Genomic DNA, 25,506 nt, shown 5'->3' on the forward strand with positions numbered 1-25,506 from the left:
CCAAACCCACTGGCTCCAGGTTATCTATAAATCACTTCTAGGCAAATCCCTGCCTTATCTTAGATCATTGGTCACCATAGCAACACCCACCCGTAGTATACGTTCCAGCAGGTATATCTCACTGGTCATCCCCAAAGCCAACACCTCCTTTGGCCGCCATTCCTCCAGTTCTCTGCTGCAAATGACTGGAACAAACTGCAAAAATCTCTGAAGCTGGAGACACTTATCTCCCTCACTAACTTTAAGCATCAGTTGTCAGAGCAGCTTACGGATCACTGCACCTGTACACAGCCCATCTGTAATTAGCCCACCCAACTACCTCATCCCCATATTGTTATTTACATTGTTATTTATTTTGCTCATTTGCACCCCAGTATCTCTATTTGCACATCATCTTCTGCACATCTATCACTCCAGTGTTAATACTAAATTGTAATTCGTTTGCACTATGGCCTATTTATTGCCTTACCTCCATAACTTACTACATTTGCACACACTGTATATATATTTTCTATTGTGTTATTGACTGTACGTTTTGTTTATTCCATATGTAACTCTGTGTTGTTGTTGTTTTTATCGCACTGCTTTGCTTCATTACAGCACCACCACCACCCACACAGTAGGTGTGATCGCGTCACCTTTGCTCTCCTCTATAATACCTCTTTGGGCAACCTCTTGTAGCGCGAGAAACAGTGGGGCGTTGGGTGGCACGCACTTTACTTCCCCGCCCTGTGCGCCTCCTCCCACCCCATTCTGCGCCTCTTGTGCTTGTTCGTGGATTTAGCTATTTGTGCTAAAGCGCGCGGAGCAACAGCAGGCTGTCGGTGTCTCTCCTCTCCGTCGTTGCGAAGTAGGCTACGGAGCATCTTCACATCAATGCTTTCTCATTAACAAGTGGCGCACATATATCTCTTTTGACTTTTGAGTCTTCCATAGTCACTTTTTGGAAGGAAATATAATCAGTTGGACATCTGTTTCAAGTTGCTTAAGGTAAGACCTTTCTTGTTTTTCTTTTGTTAAGGATTTGCTGATTTGAAGAATCAATAAAAAAAATCTTCACTGTTAGGTTAATATAACAAAAGCATGTTTTAGTAGTGAATGTGAGCAGAAATTGTAGTAGCCTAATAATTACATGAAGTATGTTAGAAAATAATGATCAATCATCAATGCATTAGCCTACCTACTGAAAAGACTTTGCCTTTATTTAATTTAAAACGCATACAAATTGCCTCGTCTCTTCAAAGCGAGAGAACGACTGCCGTCCCGTGGTCCATAATCAACCTAATTATTGACGGTGCTTGATACTCTGCAACTGCAAATGTAAATGTTTGTGTAATTTGCTCCACTCTTGCAGAGTTGACTGACGGAGCTCAGAGCGAAGAGGGCTGGCCTACAGTGTATAGGACTGATCTTTCTGATCAATGTCAGATGGTATAGCAATCTACCCTCTCCCATCCACATAAGTTCACGATAGAGATTGGTACAATTCAATTTAGTTTATAGCTTGCTAGTTCAGGAACTGAAATTGAGTTCATGTGAATGTAATTAAATATGGACATTTCATTTAGACTATAGCTAGCTAGTTCAGGAACTGACGTTGAGTTTATGTGAATGTAATGAAATATGGACATTTCATTACATATTGAATATGAACATCTACATGAGTAGAATTTGAATTATTTCCATAACTGTCGTTGTCCATTGTCCTGTGGTGCTGAAGGTTGGAACCTAGGAACGCCGCTCTCCCGCTGTCCATGGTTCTGAAATGAAATCTCTCTTGATTTGTTCACATCGGACATTCTGTATACGTGCAGAGGGAGGGTGACTTACTGCTTGCTGCTCAGTCATCCTGCTTGTTGATCTTAATATATTGTTCTTGTCCAGTTCTTGACTGACAACCTTCAAATAAAACGCCAACCCGTGCAGCAAAAGAATTACGCCATGGCTTGACATTGTGGTGCCATATCTTAGCTGTCACAAAATTACGCCATGGCTTGACGTTTTAATTATGCCATGTGGTGCCGTATCTTAGTTGTCAGTCAAGCTGTCAGTATACTCTAATTATGCCAAAACATTTCCAAATGGCCCACCCAGCGAAGGAAAGGCTCCCTGTGTGAAAATTATATGGGAAACAGTGACACAATCTGAATGACCTAAAATAAAAAAATCCCTTATTGGTCAGGCCAACCCTAGCTGTACTGTGCATTTTTTCAGGTTCATGCTCTCATAGTCACACTTTTTAAAACAGAAATACAACCGAATTGTATGTTTTAATACCATAAAAATGCTTGAACCACATCAGGAAACTACTTTTGATGTCTGGGAAAAAAATCTAAGAAATTTAGATTTTTGAGTGTAATTGCCTTTTAATTCAAGTGTGCAGACACCTAGCACTGTTGTTTGTTGATTAGCAGTGTTTCTGTTTTGTACGCCCACTGAAAAATAAGTGGGCATACTGCGTATACCTGCGTATACCCCCACTACACCACTGGGTTAAGGTTAGGGATACGGTTAAACTTAAGTTTAGGCATTAATTCAGAATGGTTGAGTTAAGGGTTAAGGTTTGGGAAAGGCTTAAAACAAAAAACAAGTGCCTAGCACTGGGATTGAACATCTGGACCCAGATATCCCTGGAGACATCCCTGGAGAATATGCTGATTTGAAATTCAGAATGATTACTAGAGTAGATTTCATCAGCAGGTCACTCACCTGTAGTTTGAGTTAAGAGGTGCTGAAGGTGCACTGACCTGGGAAATGAGCTGTTCATTTCCCAGATTGGTGGAGTTTGTCTCCATCCAATTAAAATTACTCGCTTACTGTACTTCGGACTTCAAAACAACTTGACAATTCTGTCAATGTTTCACATGTGAAAGTTAATTAACAAAAGCCTTAAGGAGTGTACTTCATTTATCAATCATTAGCAGTTTAGAAACTTCAGAGAGAAAGGAGCTTGAAGTCAATAGTTATTCTCTCCAGTTGAGGAGAAATTGAGGCAGTTTCTGAGGCAGAGCTGATGTGATTGATGAATAACATTTTGATGCCAAGGTGCTCAGCGTGGGGTCCCAGCACACCAGCAGAATATAATCACTATGAAAAATACATTGACATTTTTCACTTCGCTCATTCTTTTGTCATCTGTGTTCGTGTGTGTTTGTGTGTGTGTTTGTGTGTGTGTGTGTTTGACTGAGTGTGTGAGAGACGGCATACACTTGACTGAATCATCACACAATCATCAAGGCAGAAAAAGGGTTCTTATTGATTTCTGGAGACTATGTTGTGTGTTATACGTAATAACCAATCAATATCCACTTCCTGTGAGTGTGGTATTGCCTGTTATTACCTTAGGATTGTAAAGACTCTAACCTGTCTAAGTATGGGCTCTCTTGATTGGATGATTTTGTAAAGAGGATGTTTTTAACAAGGTCTCAGCACACAGTCATTGTAATTGAAATCTTTAATGACGTGAATGGAAAGGTTACGCCTCCGCCCATCCACTGTCACTGTTGCAGACACACACACACACACACACACACACACACACACACACACACACACACACACACACACACACAAGAACGTACACATTTTAGAAGATTATTCACATAATAATAATAATATGCCATTTAGCAGACGCTTTTATCCAAAGCGACTTACAGTCACGCGTGCGTACATTTTTGTGTATGGGTGGTCCCGGGGATCGAACCCACTACCTTGGTGTTACAAGCGCCGTGCTCTACCAGCTGAGCTACAGAGGACCACAAGGTTGTCACGAACGTTGAGAGACGGGTCAGACCAAGGTGCAGCGTGAAAAGCGTACATGTTTATTAAACTCAATAAACATAAACAAAACAAGAAACAACGTAACGTGAAGTCCTCAGGCTATACACATACAAGCCTAACACGGAACAAGATCCCACAACTAAGGTAGGCAAACAGGCTACTTAAGTATTATCCCCAATCAGAGACAACGAGCGACAGCTGTCTCTGATTGGGAATCACACCCGGCCAAACATAGACACACAACCTAGAACTGAAACATAGAAATAGACTAACTAGAATGTAAACATAGAATATATAACATAGAAACTCACGCCCTGACCAAACCAACTAAAGACAACAGGCCTCTCACGGCCAAGGCGTGACAAAGGTGCACTGTATGTCAATGGAAAGTGCCTTCAACGTTTCACCCCAACATAGAAAGATGGCTTTTAAAGTAGAAAAAAAACAGAAAAAAACTGAAGGTAACACACCATCTCAACCAGATGTAACAAATCATTTCACTATCTGAACAGCACAAAGAAACCCACAAACTAAAACTACCGTCTCTCCTCTCTCTCTCTCGCTCTCTCTCTGTCTGTCCTCAGATTCCACCATGAAGCAGACTCTGGATCCCATCAGCTCCATCAGCTCAGAAGACTGGAACACCACTTTCTTCAACTCGTCCAGGGACCTCCAGTATCCCCCATACCCCTACTCCCAACAGAACATCACCTACGTGGACCTCTACCTCCACAAGCCATCGGTGGCGATAGTCTTCATTGTGTCTTACCTGCTCATCTTCCTGGTGTGCATGGTGGGGAATGGTGTTGTGTGTTTCATTGTGCTGCGGAGCAAGAACATGAGGACCGTCACCAACCTCTTTATACTCAACCTGGCCATCAGTGACCTACTGGTGGGCATCTTCTGCATGCCAACTACCCTGGTGGACAACATCATAACAGGTTAGTAGCCAAAGGCCTCTTAACCTAACCCTAGCCTCAAGCACAACCCCAACCCAAGCTTCATGTCCACACTCCGGCTCAACCCTAACCCTCAACCACAACCCTAACCCTAACCCTAGCTTTATTATTTAAAAAAATGTAATGTTACCTTTATTTATACAGGTAAGTCGATTAAGAACAAATTCTTATTTACAATGACAACCTGTCAAACACATCAATAAACAACACATCAACAAACAACAATTATAGTATATAATTATTATCTACATTTTACATTTTACATTTTAGTCATTTAGCAGACGCTCTTATCCAGAGCGACTTACAGGAGCAATTAGGGTTAAGTGCCTTGCTCAAGGGCACATTTACGTCATTTAGCAGACGCTCTTAACCAGAGCGACTCACAAATTGGTGCATTCACCCTATAGGCAGTGGGATAACCACTTTACAAATTTTTTTTTGGGGGGTAGAAGGATTACTTTATCCTATCCCAGGTATTCCTTAAAGAGGTGGGGTTTCAAATGTCTCCGGAAGGTGGTGAGTGACTCCTCTGTCCTGGCGTCGTGAGGGAGCTTGTTCCACCATTGGGGTGCCAGAGCAGCGAACAGTTTTGACTGGGCTGAGCGGGAACTATGCTTCCGCAGAGGAAGGGAGCCAGCAGGCCAGAGGTGGATGAACGCAATGCCCTCGTTTGGGTGTAGGGACTGATCAAAGCCCGAAGGTACAGAGGTGCCGTTCCCCTCACTGCTCCATAGGCAAGCACCATGGTCTTGTAGCGGATGCGAGCTTCAACTGGAAGCCAGTGGAGTGTGTGGAGGAGGGGGTGACGTGAGAAAACTTGGGAAGGTTGAACACCAGACGGGCTGCGGCATTCTGGATGAGTTGTAGGGGTTTAATGGCACAGGCAGGGAGGCCAGCCAACAGCGAGTTGCAGTAGTCCAGACGGGAGATGACAAGTGCCTGGATTAGGACCTGTGCCGCTTCCTGTGTAAGGCAGGGTCGTACTCTCCGAATGTTGTAGAGCATGAACCTGCAGGAGCGGGTCACCGCCTTGATGTTAGCGGAGAACGACAGGGTGTTGTCCAGGGTCACGCCAAGGCTCTTCGCACTCTGGGAGGAGGACACAACGGAGTTGTCAACCGTGATGGCGAGATCATGGAACGGGCAGTCCTTCCCCGGGAGGAAGAGCAGCTCCGTCTTGCCAGGGTTCAGCTTGAGGTGGTGATCCGTCATCCATACTGATATGTCTGCCAGACATGCAGAGATGCGATTCGCCACCTGGTTATCAGAAGGGGGAAAGGAGAAGATTAGTTGTGTATCGTCAGCGTAGCAATGATAGGAGAGGCCATGTGAGGATATGACAGGGCCAAGTGACTTGGTGTATAGGGAGAAAAGGAGAGGGCCTAGAACTGAGCCCTGGGGGACACCAGTGGTGAGAGCACGTGGTGCGGAGACAGCTTCTCGCCACACCACTTGGTAGGAGCGACCGGTCAGGTAGGACGCAATCCAGGAGTGAGCCGCGCCGGAGATGCCCAGCTCGGAGAGGGTGGAGAGGAGGATCTGATGGTTCACAGTATCAAAGGCAGCAGACAGGTCTAGAAGGACAAGAGCAGAGGAGAGAGAGTTAGCTTTAGCAGTGCGGAGAGCCTCCGTGACACAGAGAAGAGCAGTCTCAGTTGAATGACCAGTCCTGAAGCCTGACTGGTTTGGATCAAGAAGGTCATTCTGAGAGAGATAGCAAGAGAGTTGGCTAAAGACGGCACGCTCAATAGTTTTGGAAAGAAAAGAAAGAAGGGATACTGGTCTGTAGTTGTTGACATCAGTGGGATCGAGTGTTGGTTTTTTTGAGAAGGGGAGCAACTCTCGCTCTCTTGAAGACGGAAGGGACATGGCCAGCGGTCAAGGATGAGTTGATCAGCGAGGTGAGGTAGGGGAGAAGGTCACCGGAGATGGTCTGGAGAAGAGAGGAGGGGATGGGGTCAAGCGGGCAGGTTGTTGGGCGGCCTGCAGTCACAAGTCGCAGGATTTTATCTGGAGAGAGAGGGGAGAAAGTAGTCAAAGCATAGGGTAGGGCAGTGTGAGTAGGACCAGCAGTGTCATTAGACTTAACAAACGAGGATCGGATGTCGTCAACCTTCTTTTCAAAGTGGTTGACGAAGTCATCCACAGAGAGAGAGGAGGGAGGGGGGATTCAGCAGGGAGGAAAATGTGGCAAAGAGCTTCCTAGGGTTAGAGGCAGATGCTTGGAATTTAGAGTGGTAGAAAGTGGCCTTAGCAGCAGAAACAGATGAAGAAAATGTAGAGAGGAGGGAGTGAAAAGATGCCAGGTCGGCAGGGAGTTTAGTTTTCTTCCATTTCCGCTCCGCTGCCCGGAGCTCTGTTCTGTGAGCTCGCAATGAGTCATCAAGCCACGGAGCTGGAGGGGAGGACCGAGCCGGCCGGGAGGATAGGGGACACAGAGAGTCAAAGGATGCAGAAAGGGAGGAGAGGAGGGTTGAGGAGGCAGAATCAGGAGATTGGAGGGAGAAGGATTGAGCAGAGGGAAGAGATGATAGGATGGAAGAGGAGAGAGTAGTGGGAGAGAGAGAGCGAAGGTTGCGGCGGCGCATTACCATCTGTGTAGGGGCAGAGTGAGTAGTGTGGGAGGAGAGCGAGAGAGAAAAGGAAACAAAGTAATGGTCGGAGACATGGAGGGGAGTTGCAGTGAGATTAGTAGAAGAGCAGCATCTAGTAAAGATGAGGTCAAGCGTATTGCCTGCCTTGTGAGTAGGGGGACGGTGAGAGGGTGAGGTCAAAAGAGGAGAGGAGTGGAAAGAAGGAGGCAGAGAGAAATGAGTCAAATGTGGACATAGGGAGGTTGAAATCCCCCAAAACTGTGAGGGGTGAGCCATCCTCAGGAAAGGAACTTATCAAGGCGTCAAGCTCATTGATGAACTCTCCAAGGGAACCTGGAGGGCGATAGATGACAAGGATATTAAGCTTAAATGGGCTAGTGACTGTGACAGCATGGAATTCAAATGAGGAGATAGACAGATGGGTTAGGGGAAAAATTGAGAATGTCCACTTGGGAGAGATGAGGATTCCTGTGCCACCACCCCTCTGACCAGATGCTCTCGGGGTATGCGAGAACACATGGTCAGACGAGGAGAGAGCAGTAGGAGTAGCAGTGTTTTCAGTGGTAATCCATGTTTCCGTCAGCGCCAGGAAGTCGAGGGACTGGAGATTAGCATAGGCTGGGATGAAGTCAGCTTTGTTGGCAGCAGAACGGCAGTTCCAGAGGCTGCCTGAGACCTGGAACTCCAGGTGTGGGGTGCGTGCAGGGACCACCAGGTTAGAGAGGCAGCAGCCACGCGGTGTGGGGCGTTTGTGTAGCCTGTGCAGAGAGGAGAGAACAGGGATAGGCAGAGGCATAGTTGACAGGCTGTAGCAAATGGCTACAATAATGCAGAGGAGATCGGAATGAAATGAACTAAACATCTGGGAGAGTAGAGAGCAGGGCCTTCCTCACCAAAAACTTCTACCTCAGAAACTATAATTGTTTCACTGAACCACCCGAACAAAAACTCTACCAACTTCCACCTTTAGAAATCAGAATTGTTGTGAACCACAGCGGTTCAATGTTTAAAGGAATAGACTCAACCCACTTTATTCAGCTAGCTAACTATGACACCATAGCTAACTAGCATGCTAGCATCCAATAACACACAGTTTAGCACCAACACTTGGTCACAACAAACCACCAATAGTGTGTTAACACACTAAGCAGATAATTCGTGTCTAGTTCCTTACATAACGCAGCAATAATTAAACGTTGGCTATGTAGCACAAATATATTGTATTTAGCTACTACAGTACAGTTAGCTGGTCGTGTTGGCTAGCTAGCAATGGCCACTGTGTTGACCTTGTTTGAAGAACGGCTAGCTAGCTAGCTTCGTGCAACCCCCGGCACCACCGACAAACAATGCCAACCTACAGTAACTACCCACAACAGCCCACGATGCCTAGCTATGACGCCATAGCTAACTAGCATGCCAGCATCCAATAACACACAGTTTAGCACCAATACTTGGTTACAACAAACTACCAAGAGTGTGTTAACACACTAAACAGATAATTCATGTCCGTGTCTAGTTCCTTTCATAACGCAGCAAAAATTAAACGTTGGCTAGCTAGCACATTAACACTGGAAACAACTCTCCACCGTTGCACTAAACAGATAATTACCAATAAACGTTACCAGTAGCTACCCGCTAGCTAGCTAGCATACCAAGAGTGTGTTAACACACTAAACAGATAATTCATGTCCGTGTCTAGTTCCTTTCATAACGCAGCAAAAATTAAACGTTGGCTAGCTAGCACATTAACACTGGAAACAACTCTCCACCGTTGCACTAAACAGATAATTACCAATAAACGTTACCAGTAGCTACCCGCTAGCTAGCTAGCATACCAAGAGTGTGTTAACACACTAAACAGATAATTCATGTCCGTGTCTAGTTCCTTTCATAACGCAGCAAAAATTAAACGTTGGCTAGCTAGCACATTAACATTGGAAACAACTCTCCACCGTTGCACTAAACAGATAATTACCAATAAACGTTACCAGTAGCTACCCGCTAGCTAGCTAGCTAGCTAGCCTCGTGCTTCGCCGGGCTCCGCCGTAAACAATACAATACTTACCTACAATAATTGCCTACGGAAACCTACAATAACTACCTAAATAACCTAAATAACTACCTAAATAAACTACCTACCTACGATCTAAATACATGGTTTAAGCTTTACTCAACACCATATGAGAAGCCAAGCTTACCTCCTGCTAGAGAAAACACAACCTCTCCCGACGAATGCTATCTCCGAATGTACACAGAACAAAAATATGTAGCTCAGTTGGTAGAGCATGGCATTTGAAACGCCAGGGTTGTGGGTTCGATTCCCACGGGGGGCCAGTATGAAAAAAAAAAAAATTATGTATGCACTCATGTCTCCCTACCACAAAATACTGGTCTGACCTCTGAATTTTATTTAATAATATGAAAGATAGTTGAATGTAACTTCAACATAAACACTCCCATATGTATTTATTTGGACAGTGAAGCTAGAACTTTTGATTTGGCTCTATACTTCAGCATTTTGGATCAAATGTTTGTAGCTTAGTTGGTAGAGCATGGCATTTGAAATGCCAGGGTTGTGGGTTTGATTCCCACGGGGGGCCAGTATGAAAAAAAAAAAAATATGTATGCGCTCACTAACTGTAAGTCGCTCTGGATAAGAGCGTCTGCTAAATGACTAAAATTATATATATAAAAATTGAAAAGTAAAAAAAAAAATATATATATATAAATGCTACTTGTAAAATGTTGGTCCCATGTTTCATGAGCTGAATTAAAAGATCCCAGAAATGTTCTTTACGCACAAAAAGCTTGTTTCTCTCAAATTATGTGCACAAATTTGTTTACCTCCCTGTTAGTGAGCATTTCCCCTTTGCCAAGATAATCCATCCACTTGACAGGTGTGGCATATCAAGAAGCTGATGAAACAGCATGATTATTACACAGGTGCACCTTGTGCTGGGGACAATAAATGTCCACTCTAAAATGTGCCGTTTTGTCACACAACACAATGCCACAGGTGTCTCAAGTTTTGATGGAGTGTGCAATTGGCATGTTGACTGCAGGAATGTCCACCAGAGCTGCTACCAGACAATTTAATGTTCATTTTTCTATCAACATCGTTTTAGAGAATTTGGCAGTACATCCAACAACCGCAGACCACGTGTATGGCGTCATGTGGGCGAGTGCTTTGTTGATGTCAACGTTGTGAACAGAGTGCCCCATGGTGGCAGTGGGGTTATGCTATGGGCAGGAAAAAGCTACGGACAATGAACACAATTTCATTTTATGGATGGCAATTTGAATGCACAGAAATACCGTGACAAGATCCTGAGGCCCATTGTGAGGCCCATTTATTTTAGGGTATCTGTGACCAACAGATTAGGGCCCAATTAATTTATTTCAATTGACTGATTTCTTCATATGAACTGTAACTCAGTAAAATCTTTGAAATTGTTGCATGTTGCATTTATATTTTTGTTCAGTGTATATACAGTGGGGGAAAAAAGTATTTAGTCAGCCACCAATTGTGCAAGTTCTCCCACTTAAAAAGATGAGAGAGGCCTGTAATTTTCATCATAGGTACACGTCAACTATGACAGACAAATTGAGAATATTTTTTCCAGAAAATCACATTGTAGGATTTTTAATGAATTTATTTGCAAATTATGGTGGAAAATAAGTATTTGGTCACCTACAAGCAAGCAAGATTTCTGGCTCTCACAGACCTGTAACTTCTTCTTTAAGAGGCTCCTCTGTCCTCCACTCGTTACCTGTATTAATGGCACCTGTTTGAATTTGTTATCAGTATAAAAGACACCTGTCCACAACCTCAAACAGTCACACTCCAAACTCCACTATGGCCAAGACCAAAGAGCTGTCAAAGGACACCAGAAACAAAATTGTAGACCTGCACCAGGCTGGGAAGACTGAATCTGCAATAGGTAAGCAGCTTGGTTTGAAGAAATCAACTGTGGGAGCAATTATTAGGAAATGGAAGACATACAAGACCACTGATAATCTCCCTCGATCTGGGGCTCCACGCAAGATCTCACCCCGTGGGGTCAAAATGATCACAAGAACGGTGAGCAAAAATCCCAGAACCACACGGGGGGACCTAGTGAATGACCTGCAGAGAGCTGGGACCAAAGTAACAATGCCTACCATCAGTAATACACTACGCCACCAGGGACTGAAATCCTGCTGTGCCAGACGTGTGCCCCTGCTTAAGCCAGTACATGTCCAGGCCCATCTGAAGTTTGCTAGAGTGCATTTGGATGATCCAGAAGAGGATTGGGAGAATGTCATATGGTCAGATGAAACCAAAATATAACTTTTTGGTAAAAACTCAACTCGTCGTGTTTGGAGGACAAAGAATGCTGAGTTGCATCCAAAGAACACCATACCTACTATGAAGCATGGGGGTGGAAACATCATGCTTTGGGGCTGTTTTTCTGCAAAGGGACCAGGACGACTGATCCGTGTAAAGGAAAGAATGAATGGGGCCATATATCAAGAGATTTTGAGTGAAAACCTCCTTCCATCAGCAAGGGCATTGAAGATGAAACGTGGCTGGGTCTTTCAGCATGACAATGATCCCAAACACACCGCCCGGGCAACGAAGGAGTGGCTTCGTAAGAAGCATTTCAAGGTCCTGGAGTGGCCTAGCCAGTCTCCAGATCTCAACCCCATAGAAAATCTTTGGAGGGAGTTGAAAGTCTGTGTTGCCCAGCGACAGCCCCAAAACATAACTGCTCTAGAGGAGATCTGCATGGAGGAATGGGCCAAAATACCAGCAACAGTGTGTGAAAACCTTGTGAAGACTTACAGAAAACGTTTGACCTGTGTCATTGCCAACAAAGGGTATATAACAAAGTATTGAGAAACTTTTGTTATTGACCAAATACTTATTTTCCACCATAATTTGCAAATAAATTCATAAAAAATCCTACAATGTGATTTTCTGGATTTTTTTTCTCATTTTGTCTGTCATAGTTGACGTGTACCTATGATGAAAATTACAGGCCTCTCTCATCTTTTTAAGTGGGAGAACTTGCACAATTGGTGGCTGACTAAATACTTTTTTTCCCCACTGTATGTTCCGGGTTACCTCTGAGAATAACATTGACGTATACACTGACTCTGTGACTGAGTTCAACAGCAAGTACATAGAGGATGTTGTTCCCACTGGGACAATTAGAATTTATCCAAACCCAAAACCGTGGATAGATGGCAGCATTCTCGCAAAACAAAGAGCGTGAACCACTGCATTTAAAGACGGCAAGGTGACTAGGAACATGGACGAGTACAAACAGTCCAGCTATGCCCTCCATAAGGCAATCAAACAGGCAGAACGTCAATACAGAGACAAAGTGGAATCGCAATTCAACAGCTCATACACGAGTGTGGCAGGGACTCCAGACATTCACAGATTATAAAGGGAAAACCAGCCATGTCGCGGAAAAGCTAGAGATTGTGTCATCTGTGAATCTGATAGGGCTGTATGTGAATTGGAGTGGGTCCAGGATGTCTGGGATGATGGTGTTGATGTGAGCCATGGCCAGCTTTTCAAAGAATTTCATGGCTACAGATGTGAGTGCTACGGGCAATAGTAATTTAGACAGGTTACCTTAACGTTCTTGGGCACAGGTACTTTGGTGGTCTGCTTGAGACCTGTGGGTATTATAGACTGGGTCAGGGAAAGGTTGAAAATGTCAGTGATTACGCGTCCTGCTAATCCGTCTGGCCCTGCGGCCTTGTGAATGTTAACCTGTTTAATGGTTTTACACACATCGGCTACGGAGAGCGTGATCCCACAGTCGTCCGGAACAGCTGTGTCACGCCTGCTCTCGCTCCCACTCCCTGGCACTCGATGGCGCCAGGCTGCCCATCATTACGCACACCTGTTACCATCATTACGCGCATCAGCGCTCATTGGACTCACCTGGACTCCTTCACTTTGTTGATTGCCCTTCCTTTATCTGTCTGTTCCTCTGTTTGATCCCCGTGTCAGCATTGATGTTGTTTCGTTTCCCCTGTCCAGACACTGTGTGTGTTTTTTCCCATGTCTTTTATTTATTAAATCATCATCCTGTACCTGCTTCCCATCTCCCAGCGTCTGTCGAACCGAGAGCGTTACAAGCTGTTGCTCTCATGCATGGTTCAGTGTTGCTTGCCTCGAAGCGAGCATAGAGGCATTTAGCTCCTCTGGTAGGCTCGTGTCACTGGGCGGGACGCGGCTGGGTTTGCCTTTGTAATCTATGATAGTTTGCAAGCCCTGCCACATCAGACGAGCATCAGAGTAGGATTAGATTTTAGTCCTGTATTTATGTTTTGCCTTTTCGATGGTTCGTTGGAGGGCATAGGAGGATTTATTATAAGTGTCCAGATTTGTGTCCTGCTCCTTGAAAGTGGAAGCTCTAGCATTAGCTCAGTGTGGATGTTGCCTGTAATCCATGGCTTCTGGTTAGGATTTGTATGTACGGTCAATGTGGGGACTATGTCGTCGATGCACTTATTAATGAAGTCGGTGACTGATATGGTAAACTCCTCAATGCCATTGAATGAATCCCAGAGCATATTACAATCTGTGCTAGCGAAACATCAGACCACTTCCGTATTGAACGCGTCACTGGTACTTCCTGTTTGAGTTTTTGCTTGTAAGCAGGAATTAAGAGGATGGAGTATTGGTCAGATTTGCCAAATGGAGGGCAAGGGAGAGGTTTGTATGCGTCTCTGTGTGTAGAGTTGAGGTGATCCAGAGTTTTTTCGTCTCTAGTTGCACAGGAGACTTGCTGGTAGAAATTAGGTAAAACGAATTTCAGTTTCCCTGCATTAAAATCCCCGGCCACTAGGAATGCCGCATTTGGGTGAGCATTTTGATGTTTGCTTATGGCCTTATACAGCTTGCTGAGTGCGGTCTTAGTGGCAGCATCTGTTTGTGGTGGTAACAGCTACGAAAATTATAGATGAACAAAATAAAAATCTTATGAAAAAGGTATATATCATGCAGTTTCATAAGCATTGACAAAAATGTATATGGACTGAGCAAGGGAATACTTGGAAAGACAAGCAGAGTGATTGGAAACTGTGTAATAGGCGTGGGGCAAATATACAGTTGAAGTCGGAAGTTTAGATACACCTTAGCTAAATACATTTAAACTCAATTTTTCACAATTCCTGACATTTAATCCTAGTAAAAATTCACTGTCTTAGGCCAGTTAGAATCACCACTTTATTTTAAGAATGTGAGATGTCAGAATAATAGTAGAGAGAATGATTTATTTCAACTTTTATTTCTTTCATCACATTCCCATTTGGTCAGAAGTTTACATACACTCAATTAGTATTTGGTAGCATTGCCTTTAAATTGTTTAACTTGGGTCAAAACATTTCAGGTAGCCTTCCGCAAGCTTCCCACAATAAGTTGGGTGAATTTTGGCCCATTCCTCCTGACAGAGCTGGTGTAACTGAGTCAGGTTTGTAGGCCTCCTTGCTCACACATGCTTTTTCAGTTCTGCCCACAAATGTTCTATAGGATTGAGGTCAGGGCTTTGTGATGGCCACTCCATTACCTTGACTTTGTTGTCCTTAAGCCATTTTGCCACAACTTTGGAAGTATGCTTGGGGTCATTGTCCATTTGGAAGACCCATTTGCGACCAAGCTTTAACTTCCTGACTGATGTCTTGAGATGTTGCTTCAATATATCCACATAATTTTCCTTCCTCATGATGCCATCTATTTTGTGAAGTGCACCAGTCCCTCCTGCAGCAAAGCACCCCCACAGCATGATGCTGCCACCCCCGTGCTTCACGGTTGGCATGGTGTTCTTTGGCTTGCAAGCATCCCCCTTTTTCCTCCAAACATAACGATGGTCATTATGGCCAAACAGTTCTATTTTTGTTTAATCAGACCAGAGGACATTTCTCCAAAAAGTACGATCTTTGTCCCCATGTGCAGTTGCAAACCGTAGTCAGGCTTTTTTATGGCGGTTTTGGAGCAGTGGATTCTTCCTTGCTGAGCGGCCTTTCAGGTTATGTCGATATAGGACTCGTTTTACTGTAGATATAGATACTTTTGTACCTGTTTCCTCCAGCATTTTCACAAGGTCCTTTGCTGTTGTTCTGGGATTGATTTGCACTTTTCGCATCCAAAGTACGTTGATCTCTAGGAGACAGAACACGTCTCCTTCCTGAGCGGTATGACGGCTGCGTGGTTCCATGGTGTTTATACTTGCGTACTATTGTTTGTACAGATGAACGTGGTACCTTCAGGCGTTTGGATATTGCTCCCAAGGATGAACCAGACTTGTGGAGGTCTACAATATTTTTCTGAGGTCTTAGCTGATTTCTTTTGATTTCCCCATGATGTCAAGCAAAGAGGCACTGAGTTTGAAGGTAGGCCTTGAAATACATCCACAAGTACACCTCCAATTGACTCAAATTATGTCAATTAGCCTATCAGAAGCTTCTAAAGCAAATACATCATTTTCTGGAATTTTCCAAGCTGTTTAAAGGCACAGTCAGCTTAGTGAATGTAAACTTTTGACCCACTGGAATTGTGATACAGTGAATTATAAGTGAAATAATTTGTCTGTAAACAAAATTACTTGTGTCATGCACAAGGTAGATGTCCTAACCGACTTGCCAAAACTATAGTTTGTTAACAAGACATTTGTGGAGTGGTTGAAAAACGAGTTTTAATGACTCCAACCTAAGTATATGTAAACTTCCGACTTCAACTGTACATGTACATAGTACTTCAATTAATCAATCACCTAACCTAACCAAACCTACATGTACATATTACCTCAATCAATCACCCCAACTACCACATACCCCAGTACAATGACTCAGTACCGGTACTCCTTGTATATAACCTGTATATAGCCTCGTTATTTATATTTTATTGTGTTATTTTATAGTGTTACTTCTATTTTATTTTTTATCTATTTGTCAATTTTCTACTTTTTAACTGCATTGTTGGGAAAGGGGCTTGTAAGTAAGCATTTCACAGTAAATGCTACACTTGTTGTATTCAGCGCATCTGACAAATAACATTGTATTTGAAAAGAGATTCAACCTCAGAATCCACTTCACATTACTCATTATTTGTCCCAGATACAGTGAGGGAAAAACGTATTTGATCCCCTGCTGATTTTGTACGTTTGCCCACTGACAAAGACATGATCAGTCTATAATTTTAATGGTAGGTTTATTTGAACAGTGAGAGACAGAATAACAACAAAAAAATCCAGAAAAACGCATGTCAAAAATGTTAGAAATTGATTTGCATTTAAATGAGGGAAATAAGTATTTGACCCCTCTGCAAAACATGACTTAGTACTTGGTGGCAAAAGCCTTGTTGGCAATCACAGAGGTCAGACGTTTCTTGTAGTTGGCCACCAGGTTTGCACACATCTCAGGAGGGATTTTGTCCCACTCCTCTTTGCAGATCTTCTCCAAGTCATTAAGGTTTCGAGGCTGACGTTTGGCAACTCGAACCTTCAGCTCCCTCCACAGATTTTCTATGGGATTAAGGTCTGGAGACTGGCTAGGCCACTCCAGGACCTTAATGTGCTTCTTCTTGAGCCACTCCTTTGTTGCCTTAGCCGTGTGTTTTGGGTCATTGTCATGCTGGAATACCCATCCACGACCCATTTTCAATGCCCTGGCTGAGGTAAGGAGGTTCTCACCCAAGATTTGACGGTACATGCCCCGTCCATCGTCCCTTTGATGCGGTGAAGTTATCCTGTCCCCTTAGCAGAAAAACATCCCCAAAGCATTATGTTTCCACCTCCATGTTTGACGGTGGGGATGGTGATCTTGGGGTCATAGGCAGCATTCCACCTCCTCCAAACACGGCAAGTTGAGTTGATGCCAAAGAGCTCGATTTTGGTCTCATCTGACCACAACACTTTCACCCAGTTCTCCTCTGAATCATTCAGATGTTCATTGGCAAACTTCAGACGGCCCTATATATGTGCTTTCTTGAGCAGGGGGACCTTGCGGGTGCTGCAGGAGTTCAGTCCTTCACGGTGTAGTGTGTTACCAATTGTTTTCTTGGTTACTATGGTCCCAGCTGCCTTGAGATAATTGACAAGATCCTCCCGTGTAGTTCTGGGCTGATTCTTCACCGTTCTCATGATCATTGCAACTCCACGAGGTGAGATCTTGCATGGAGCCCCAGGCCGAGGGAGATTGACAGTTATTTTGTGTTTCTTCCATTTGCGAATAATCGCACCAACTGTTGTCACCTTCTCACCAAGCTACTTGGCGATGGTCTTGTAGCCCATTCCAGCCTTGTGTAGGTCTACAATCTTGTCCCTGATATCCTTGGAGAGCTCTTTGGTCTTGGCCATGGTGGAGAGTTTGGAATCTGATTGATTGATTGCTTCTGTGGACAGGTGTCTTTTATACAGATAACAAGCTGAGATTAGGAGCACTCCCTTTAAGAGTGTGCTCCTAATCTCAGCTCGTTACCTGTATAAAAGACACCTGGGAGCCAGAAATCTTTCTGATTGAGAGGGGGTCAAATACTTATTTCCCTCATTAAAATGCAAATCAATTTATAACATTTTTGACATGCGTTTTTCTGGATTTTTTTGTTGTTATTCTGTCTCTCACTGTTCAAATAAACCTACCATTAAAATGATAGACTGATAATTTCTTTGTCAGTGGGCAAACGTACAAAATCAGCAGGGGATCAAATACTTTTTTCCCTCACTGTATCTCCTGTTCTTGTATATTCTAAATATGTCTCCTTTGACAGGCTGGCCTTTTGGAAGTTTAGTGTGTAAGCTGAGTGGGATGGTTCAAGGCATATCAGTGTCAGCTTCAGTCTTTACTCTGGTGGCGATAGCTGTGGACAGGTGAGGTTTCTTTCAACTGATTCAATAATTTTATAAAATTAATTGTGTGTGTTTGTATGTGTGTTTAGACAATTTCAACGCAATTTCACAGCACAACAGACAATTTCACAATACAGAGATTTTTTTCACAGAGAATGCACTTCCCCCCTCACCTCTCTTTTGGACAGGTTCCGTTGCATCGTGTACCCCTTCAAGCAGAAGCTGACAATCTCCACCTCCACACTGATCATCATCATCATCTGGGTGCTGGCTATCTCCATAATGTGTCCCTCAGGGGTCATGCTCCAGGTACACTGTCTAATGCTGGTGCATGTCAGGTTTTATTAATCAATGGATTTGAGAGGGACACATCAAAATATCAGGTTTAACATCAATATAAAGAGTAAGCATCAGACACATTTTCATCCCTGTCTATTTTTTAAAATTGTGACTCCGTCTGTCAATTTGAGTGTACATAGTGTTTAGTTTGCTGCAAAAAATGTATGGTTTGCCAATTTGCCTCATTGAGGATATTAACGTAAATCTAAATGAAGTTAATCTAGTTTTTGAAAATATTTCCAAGGTGACCAAGGAGCAGCGTGTCCTTATCCTACTGGGGGACGGCTACAACAACACCCGCCCCTTCTACTGGTGCCGTGAGAACTGGCCCAATCAAGAGATGAGGAAGATCTACACCACCGTCCTATTCGCTAACATCTACCTAGCCCCATTGTCACTCATTGTCATCATGTATGCCCGCATCGGATTCACCCTCTTTAAGACGGCCATACCCTCCTCCGGCGGGTGCAGTGGTAGTGGCAGCAGCGGTGGGACGAAACCCAGCCTGGACAACCACCGTCAGTCGAAGAAGAAAAAAAGGGTGATCAAGATGCTGTTGGTGGTGGCGCTGCTCTTCATCCTGTCATGGCTGCCGCTTTGGACGCTGATGATGCTGAGCGACTACGCCAGCCTGACGGCGAGCCAGCACCGCATCATCAACATCTACGTGTACCCGCTGGCCCATTGGCTGGCCTTCTTCAACTCCTCCGTCAACCCCATCATCTACGGCTTCTTCAATGAGAACTTCCGACGGGGGTTCCAGGCCGCGTTTAAATTCCAGCTGTGCTCCGCAGTCATTGAGCGCCAGAAGACCTACTCGCATCGTATCCAAGGCAACGCAGTGTTACCAGTGAACCTGCACCTGCCCACCGGGCCCGGCTCAGGGGGGTCGGGATTGGCTTTGGTGAACAGGAAGGGGCTGGGCCGGGAGGAAGTTGTTGGGCGGACGTCTGGCGGGCGATCATCTGGGAGCGACGTGAAGGAGCAGGATCTGATCATGGAGGATCTGGAGAAGGTATCCCAGATTTGAACATTTCATACATACTGTATGTGCCATTGGGACATGTAGAGGACAGATTTAAACATTTGATACATACTGTATGTGCCATTGGGACATGTAGAGGACAGATTTAAAGATGCGATTTTAACACACATACTGTACTGTACATGCCATAGAGAGACAAACTGGAGTAGGTATCTCAGATTTAAACATGACATTTAAACATGTAATGTTACATTTACTGTAATACCCATACTGTGCTATAGACATTCAGGAAATGCAGAAGGTATCCCAGACACACATACTGTACCTGCCATAGAAACCTGCAGAGGCAGACTACACTAAGACCCTCATTCCCACATAGTACCTGGAGAAGATATCCCAGATTTAAACACTGAATTTAAACATGTACTGTAACACATATATTTAACGTGCCATTGCCCATTGGGACTGGTCTGAGGAGCCAGACCCTGCACTGAGCACAGAAGATACAGGCTGGGTCCCAAATGGCACCCTATTCCCTAAGTTCTTGCAACAACTTGCCATGTGGCCCCGTTTTTAGAGGATTGTGGGTAATTCCATTTTTTTTTTTTATGATACTTTTACACAATATTATATGCATGTTTGAAGAAAGAAAACTATATTTCTATATTAATATTAAGCAGTTTGTTGTGCTATGAGGGGTACTGGATCATGGTACACGGATATAAAAGCTGTCAGGCAAATTGACGTTCAAAGATGACACCAGACATTCCCAACATCAACAATGTCATGTGCACCACCCTTAATGACAGAGGCAAATGCAACATTCAACACTGCTTGCAGCTCTACCGCCACTTAGGCTACTGCTAGTGGATTGAGCACTATGCTCAACAATGCCTGCGAAAGTGGGTTAAAACGACTGATAATCAAAAACATAAAACAATGTTAAAACAATAAGACACAATCACTGAAAGTAACTAATCAAAAAGATTAACTAGATCTAACAGATAATAACAGCTTTGGAATTGATCAAATTAAGTTGGATCTAAGGCATTTTTTAGATGCTGGACTTGTGAAACACCAAATGTTTGTCACGATCGTCGGTAAGAGAGGAGGACCAAGGCGCAGCGTTGAATGCGAACATATTTATTATAGGTGATACACGAACAAAACGATAACGTGACAGTCAACGGTCTAACACAAACCAACTAGAACAAGATCCCACAACTATTGTGGGAAAACAGCCTGTTTAAATGTGGTTCCCAATCAGAGACAACCAGCCACAGCTGACACTCGTTGCCTCTGATTGAGAACCACACTGGCAACATAGAAAAGAAACAACTAGACCTACAACACAGAAATCTACACACCCTGGCTCAACATAACAGTGTCCCCAGAGCCAGGGCGTGACAATGTTAAGTATATTATACATAAGAATACCTCATGTTGGAAGTACTCAAAAAGCTGATGCAAATTGTTGAAACATTTTTTTAAAGTACATTTACATCATTTAGGAGACGTTCCTATCCAGAGCAACTCACAAGAGCAAAGAGGGTTAAGTGCCTTGCTCAAGAGGACATCGACAGATTTTTCACATAGCCACCTCTGGGATTCGAACCAGTGACCTTTTGGTGCTTTAAAAAAACCTTTTGGTCACTGGCCCAATGCTCTTAACCGCTAGGCTACCTGCCACCAAACTGGTACAATATTTTTGACAGTGCAGGCACATCTCTGCTTAGCAGAAGTATGTACACTGTTTAAACATCTCTTTCTGAGTGTCACAAATATGTTTCATTATTGTGTCTGTGTTTAGTGGAGGGTAGATCAATCCATACAGGGACACTGATTGTGGAGTACAGGTAAGATGATTACCAGGGAATTCTTTTTATAAGCAATTCTTGATTATGTTCTATTATATGCCAATCTCTCTATGGGGAAAGTCTGATTGGAAAAGACAACATTAACTATAGATCTGAGCATCATCTTGTATTATACTGCACTTTGATTGTCTTGTCTCGAACATTGCTTTCCATTTGCTTGCACCAAAAATACAATCTTCCATTCCAGTACCTCTTTTGTATTGATAACCATAATTAGGACATATTGTTCTTAAACTGATGTTTAAGGGGGCACATGTTCTCCTTTCTCTTCCTACCGCAGGTTATATATGACCTATGAGACACACTTAATGTCACAAAAAATGGTGCAGTCAACCTTCATTCAGCTGTGCAGTAGCCAGTGGACATCAATTTCCTCATGGCTCTTTAGGGCCATGACTGACTGGTGACATTTAAGGATGACATCTCACACTTAAGAGGGACATCTTATTGAATGTCACATGATATGCATGGATTCATCCTTACAGGTGGACAATAGAGTACCTGTGTCTCTTGCTGGACTGTGCTCAGTCAAAGAGGGGAGTCGGAGGCTGGATGGATGCAGGGGGGCACTTGCTGTGCTCCACACCTCTCAGTCAAAGGGAGGGGCACTTAGAGCCGAGGCTGAGGCTGACGCAGTGACTGCCTATTCAGTTGCCTTGGGACTGATCAGAACATGACAAGAGACCATGCAGGGATGAGAGATGCCTCCTGCTACTGCACACGTAAACAGACAGGAGGATTGGGAATAAAAAGGAACAGAATCAACCAACCAACGACCAACAATGAACCAATGTACTTATTGGATACAGTGAAGGATATGATTTTATGTTGTTGTTTTGTTTGTACTTTAATAGTGATTGTGAATCATTCTTTTTAACGATGAGTGTCTTGCGCCAGAATTTTATGCTGCTTTTCTTTGTGCCAAAATATAGTAAGCTCTTCTGCAGAACAGGAACAGTTGTTCTGACAAATGTATCCTTGTTTACAAAGAAAATATTACTTCATGACTGACAGCCTACTTAATTTGGAGGCTAATGAATATCTGTCATATAAATACAGTGGCGGTTGAATTTTGTAACTATAGTCATGCATATTTTACTCTTTTGGAAAATCTTCATGATGTTGGAAAATAACTGGTAGCCTAATATTTCACTTCCAGCCCACCCATCATGCTTTCTAGTTCCCACGCAACACTGTGTCTTAACATAGTAACATAACATCACAGTTATGTCAGATGACACATTGACACTGTTAGGAAACAGGGAATTATGGATCTAGACCAGGGCTCTCCAACCCTGTTTCTGGAGAGCTACCCTCCTGTAGGTTTACGCTCCTACCCCAGATGTATAACCTGTTTCAGCTTATCAACCAGCTAATTATTAAAAGGTGTGCTAAATCAGGGTTTGTTGTATAAAAGGGTTTGTTGTATAAATATATGATGTACTGTATCATATCTGTCAAAGTCATCAAATGTTATGATAGGTTGCCTGTCATTGTCATGCAACTGACAGGGCTCTGATTTGTCATGAAGTGTTGCCACAATTGCGGTGTTGTGATTGTCTGGTTCAAAAAATGTATAACATAAAAAATACATACGTCAGCTTATCAGTTGAAGATGAGACCACTCAGCCTCTGAGATTGTACGATCATTTGAACTGTTTACAGCTGCTAAGTAAACCTAATAAATGAGTTAAAAACTATTTAATTTTCAAGATGTCAAAGGCTGCGCTATGTTCCCACATGAAAATATAGTTTAGTATTCACTTTAGTGTTTTTGCGGACTTTACTGTAGTATTTAATGTCGTTTTACAGACATGACTAGTATACTGTAATATTTACTGTTTACCATAGTATAAATACTGTAGTAAGAAAAAACTGTAGTGTATATACTACAGTAATTACTGTAGTGTTTTTGCAGACTGTAGTATACTGTAAATCAAATCAAATCAAATGTATTGGTCACATACACATGGTTAGCAGATGTTATTGCGAGTGTAGCAAAATGCTTGTGCTTCTAGTTCTGACAGTGCAGCAATACCTAGCAAGTAATATCTAACAGTTCCACAACAAAAACCTAATACACACAAATCTAAGTAAAGGAATGGAATAAGAATATATAAATAAATGAATGAGCAGTATTTACTGTATTGTTTTTGTGGACATTACAGTAGTATTAACAATACTGCTTTTGTTATATCTTTGACATAGCAGTGGAGGCTTTGTCCTTGAGGAAACATTATGGACAAAATACTCAGAGCATATTTTCCACAACATGTAGGTAGGATTGAGGTCTGAACGGACAGTTCAGTGCTTCTGTTCTTTTTTATAAACTGTAGGGAACACATGATATGGTCTATACTTATATGTTCTATACTACTGTAGGTTTATTTTGGGTGGCACACATTGGGATATGGGGGAGGGGAATGGGCAGGGTATATGCAAATTAAATACTGTCATGTATACTATAGTAATTACTGTAGAGTTCTTGCGAATATTACTGTAGTATTAAAGTGTTTTGCAGACTAGTGTTTTTGTGAACATTACTGTAGTATTTGCTGTAGTGTTTTTCATGTGGGTTGTTATGTTGTGTTACTGGGCTTCTGCATAAATGCTTTGCACGCTGTGTGAGCTTATCATTGCTGATGGGGGAGAACATTGGGGCTTCAAAATAAACATGTTATAAATCTACATGGAAAATAAGTTGTTGAGTCAGTGAGTTTGTGAACGAATGTATGCTTTGAGGGACTTGTAATTCACCATGAAATTAATTTTCACTTATCAGTTTCACTTATCACTTTCTTCAATGAATCAATGTTCTGTTCACTGGCAAAATCCAGAAACCTACTGTATGCTATGTCTGGAGATTAAACATAGAGAAAGGTTTGGTGAGAAGTATAACAAGTCTGCAGTGAGATATGGACTGTGCTTGATATTTTTTATAAGAGGAGTATGGAGTCCATTGGTTTTTAGAGAGCTCAAATAAGTCCTAGAGTTTCATCATCCTTGTCTGAATGTTGGCTGGTAGTCGTATACAGAAGTTGTATAAAAGTAATTCCATCTTAATGCCCCCCTGGGACTCGATAAAGTTATATTCTAGTCTATTCGACAAGGACATTTAGGCATGGAATTCACCACATTGCTCTTGTTGTTGGCAACACATTTCACTGGAATGCAGAGGTGGGTAGAGTAGCCAAAAATTGTACTCAAGTAAAAGTACTGTTACTTCAGAATAATATGACTCAAGTAAAAGTAAAAAGTAGTCATCCAAATAATTACTTGAGTAAGAGTAAAAAAGTACTTGGTGAAAAAACTACTCAAGTACTGAGTAACTGTTGAGTAACGTCTGATTTATTTTTTAACACAAGACAACAATCAGACAGACAAAAATACAAAATAATCATCTTTAATGAATTACAAAATAGCTTAAATTAAAATAATTCAGGTAAATTCAAGTATTAAAAAATAATATAATAATAAATAAAAAATAAATAAGCACAAGTAACACACATTTCCAAACCTTTATACTTTTTTTTTACCACGCAGAACTAGAACGAGGCAGCCCATAAACTCTCATAAACGGTGTGTGTGTCTCCACAGTGACAGAACAACAGAAGGAAACACACAAACATTTCATACCAGGCATGCTGAACAGAAAACTGCACACCAGAAGGAAGCGGTCAACGTAAAATAATCAATAGGTGTTGATTAGGCCTACTCAGTACCTTTGTATTGCATGGCAAGCAACAGCCCTTTTTCTGTGTGCCTAGAAATGAATACTCTGATCTGTGATTAGGCCACACTGCACATCTCACTGAGCAGAGGAAAAGAGCAGCAGTACACATCAACTGAAAAAGCACCAGTCCATGATAGATGGCCAAATAAAACAATATTGCAGGCCTAGTATCCCAGAACACAAATTAAGCTGAATGCATGTTCTCTAAAAGGCATTAGAGGAGAGTGATGTAGTTGTAGATCGGGCATTATGTTTACTTCCAGTTCCAATATCTAACAAGAAAAGTCAGCAAAAAAAAAGTCACACTAACTATATTGCCACCCTGTGGTTTGTCACTGACACACTATAATCCTAAATGACAGTAACATTATACAGAGTTATATAGGTCAATG

The 25,506-nt window shown here is 42.7% G+C and overlaps 1 protein-coding gene across 2 annotated transcripts; it reads left to right on the forward strand.

Moving 5' to 3' along the window:
* The first annotated feature begins 813 nt into the window (after nt 1-813).
* On the forward strand, nt 814-23,328 carry LOC121582146 (neuropeptide FF receptor 2-like). Of its 2 annotated transcripts, none has more exons than XM_041897757.2 (6): nt 814-990; nt 4,365-4,721; nt 18,102-18,201; nt 18,369-18,489; nt 18,764-19,534; nt 21,867-23,328. In XM_041897757.2, exons 2-6 carry the CDS (start codon nt 4,373-4,375, stop codon nt 22,056-22,058), a joined length of 1,533 nt encoding a protein of 510 aa, XP_041753691.1. In that variant the 5' UTR covers nt 814-990; nt 4,365-4,372; the 3' UTR covers nt 22,059-23,328. The 2 variants fall into 2 exon arrangements, with proteins under 2 accessions (XP_041753691.1, XP_041753692.1); XM_041897758.1 differs by having other exon boundaries at nt 21,662-21,957.
* Nucleotides 23,329-25,506: the final 2,178 nt, after the last annotated feature.

This window comes from Coregonus clupeaformis, chromosome 15, assembly GCF_020615455.1.
Source record: "Coregonus clupeaformis isolate EN_2021a chromosome 15, ASM2061545v1, whole genome shotgun sequence".
Lineage (NCBI taxonomy): Eukaryota > Metazoa > Chordata > Actinopteri > Salmoniformes > Salmonidae > Coregonus > Coregonus clupeaformis.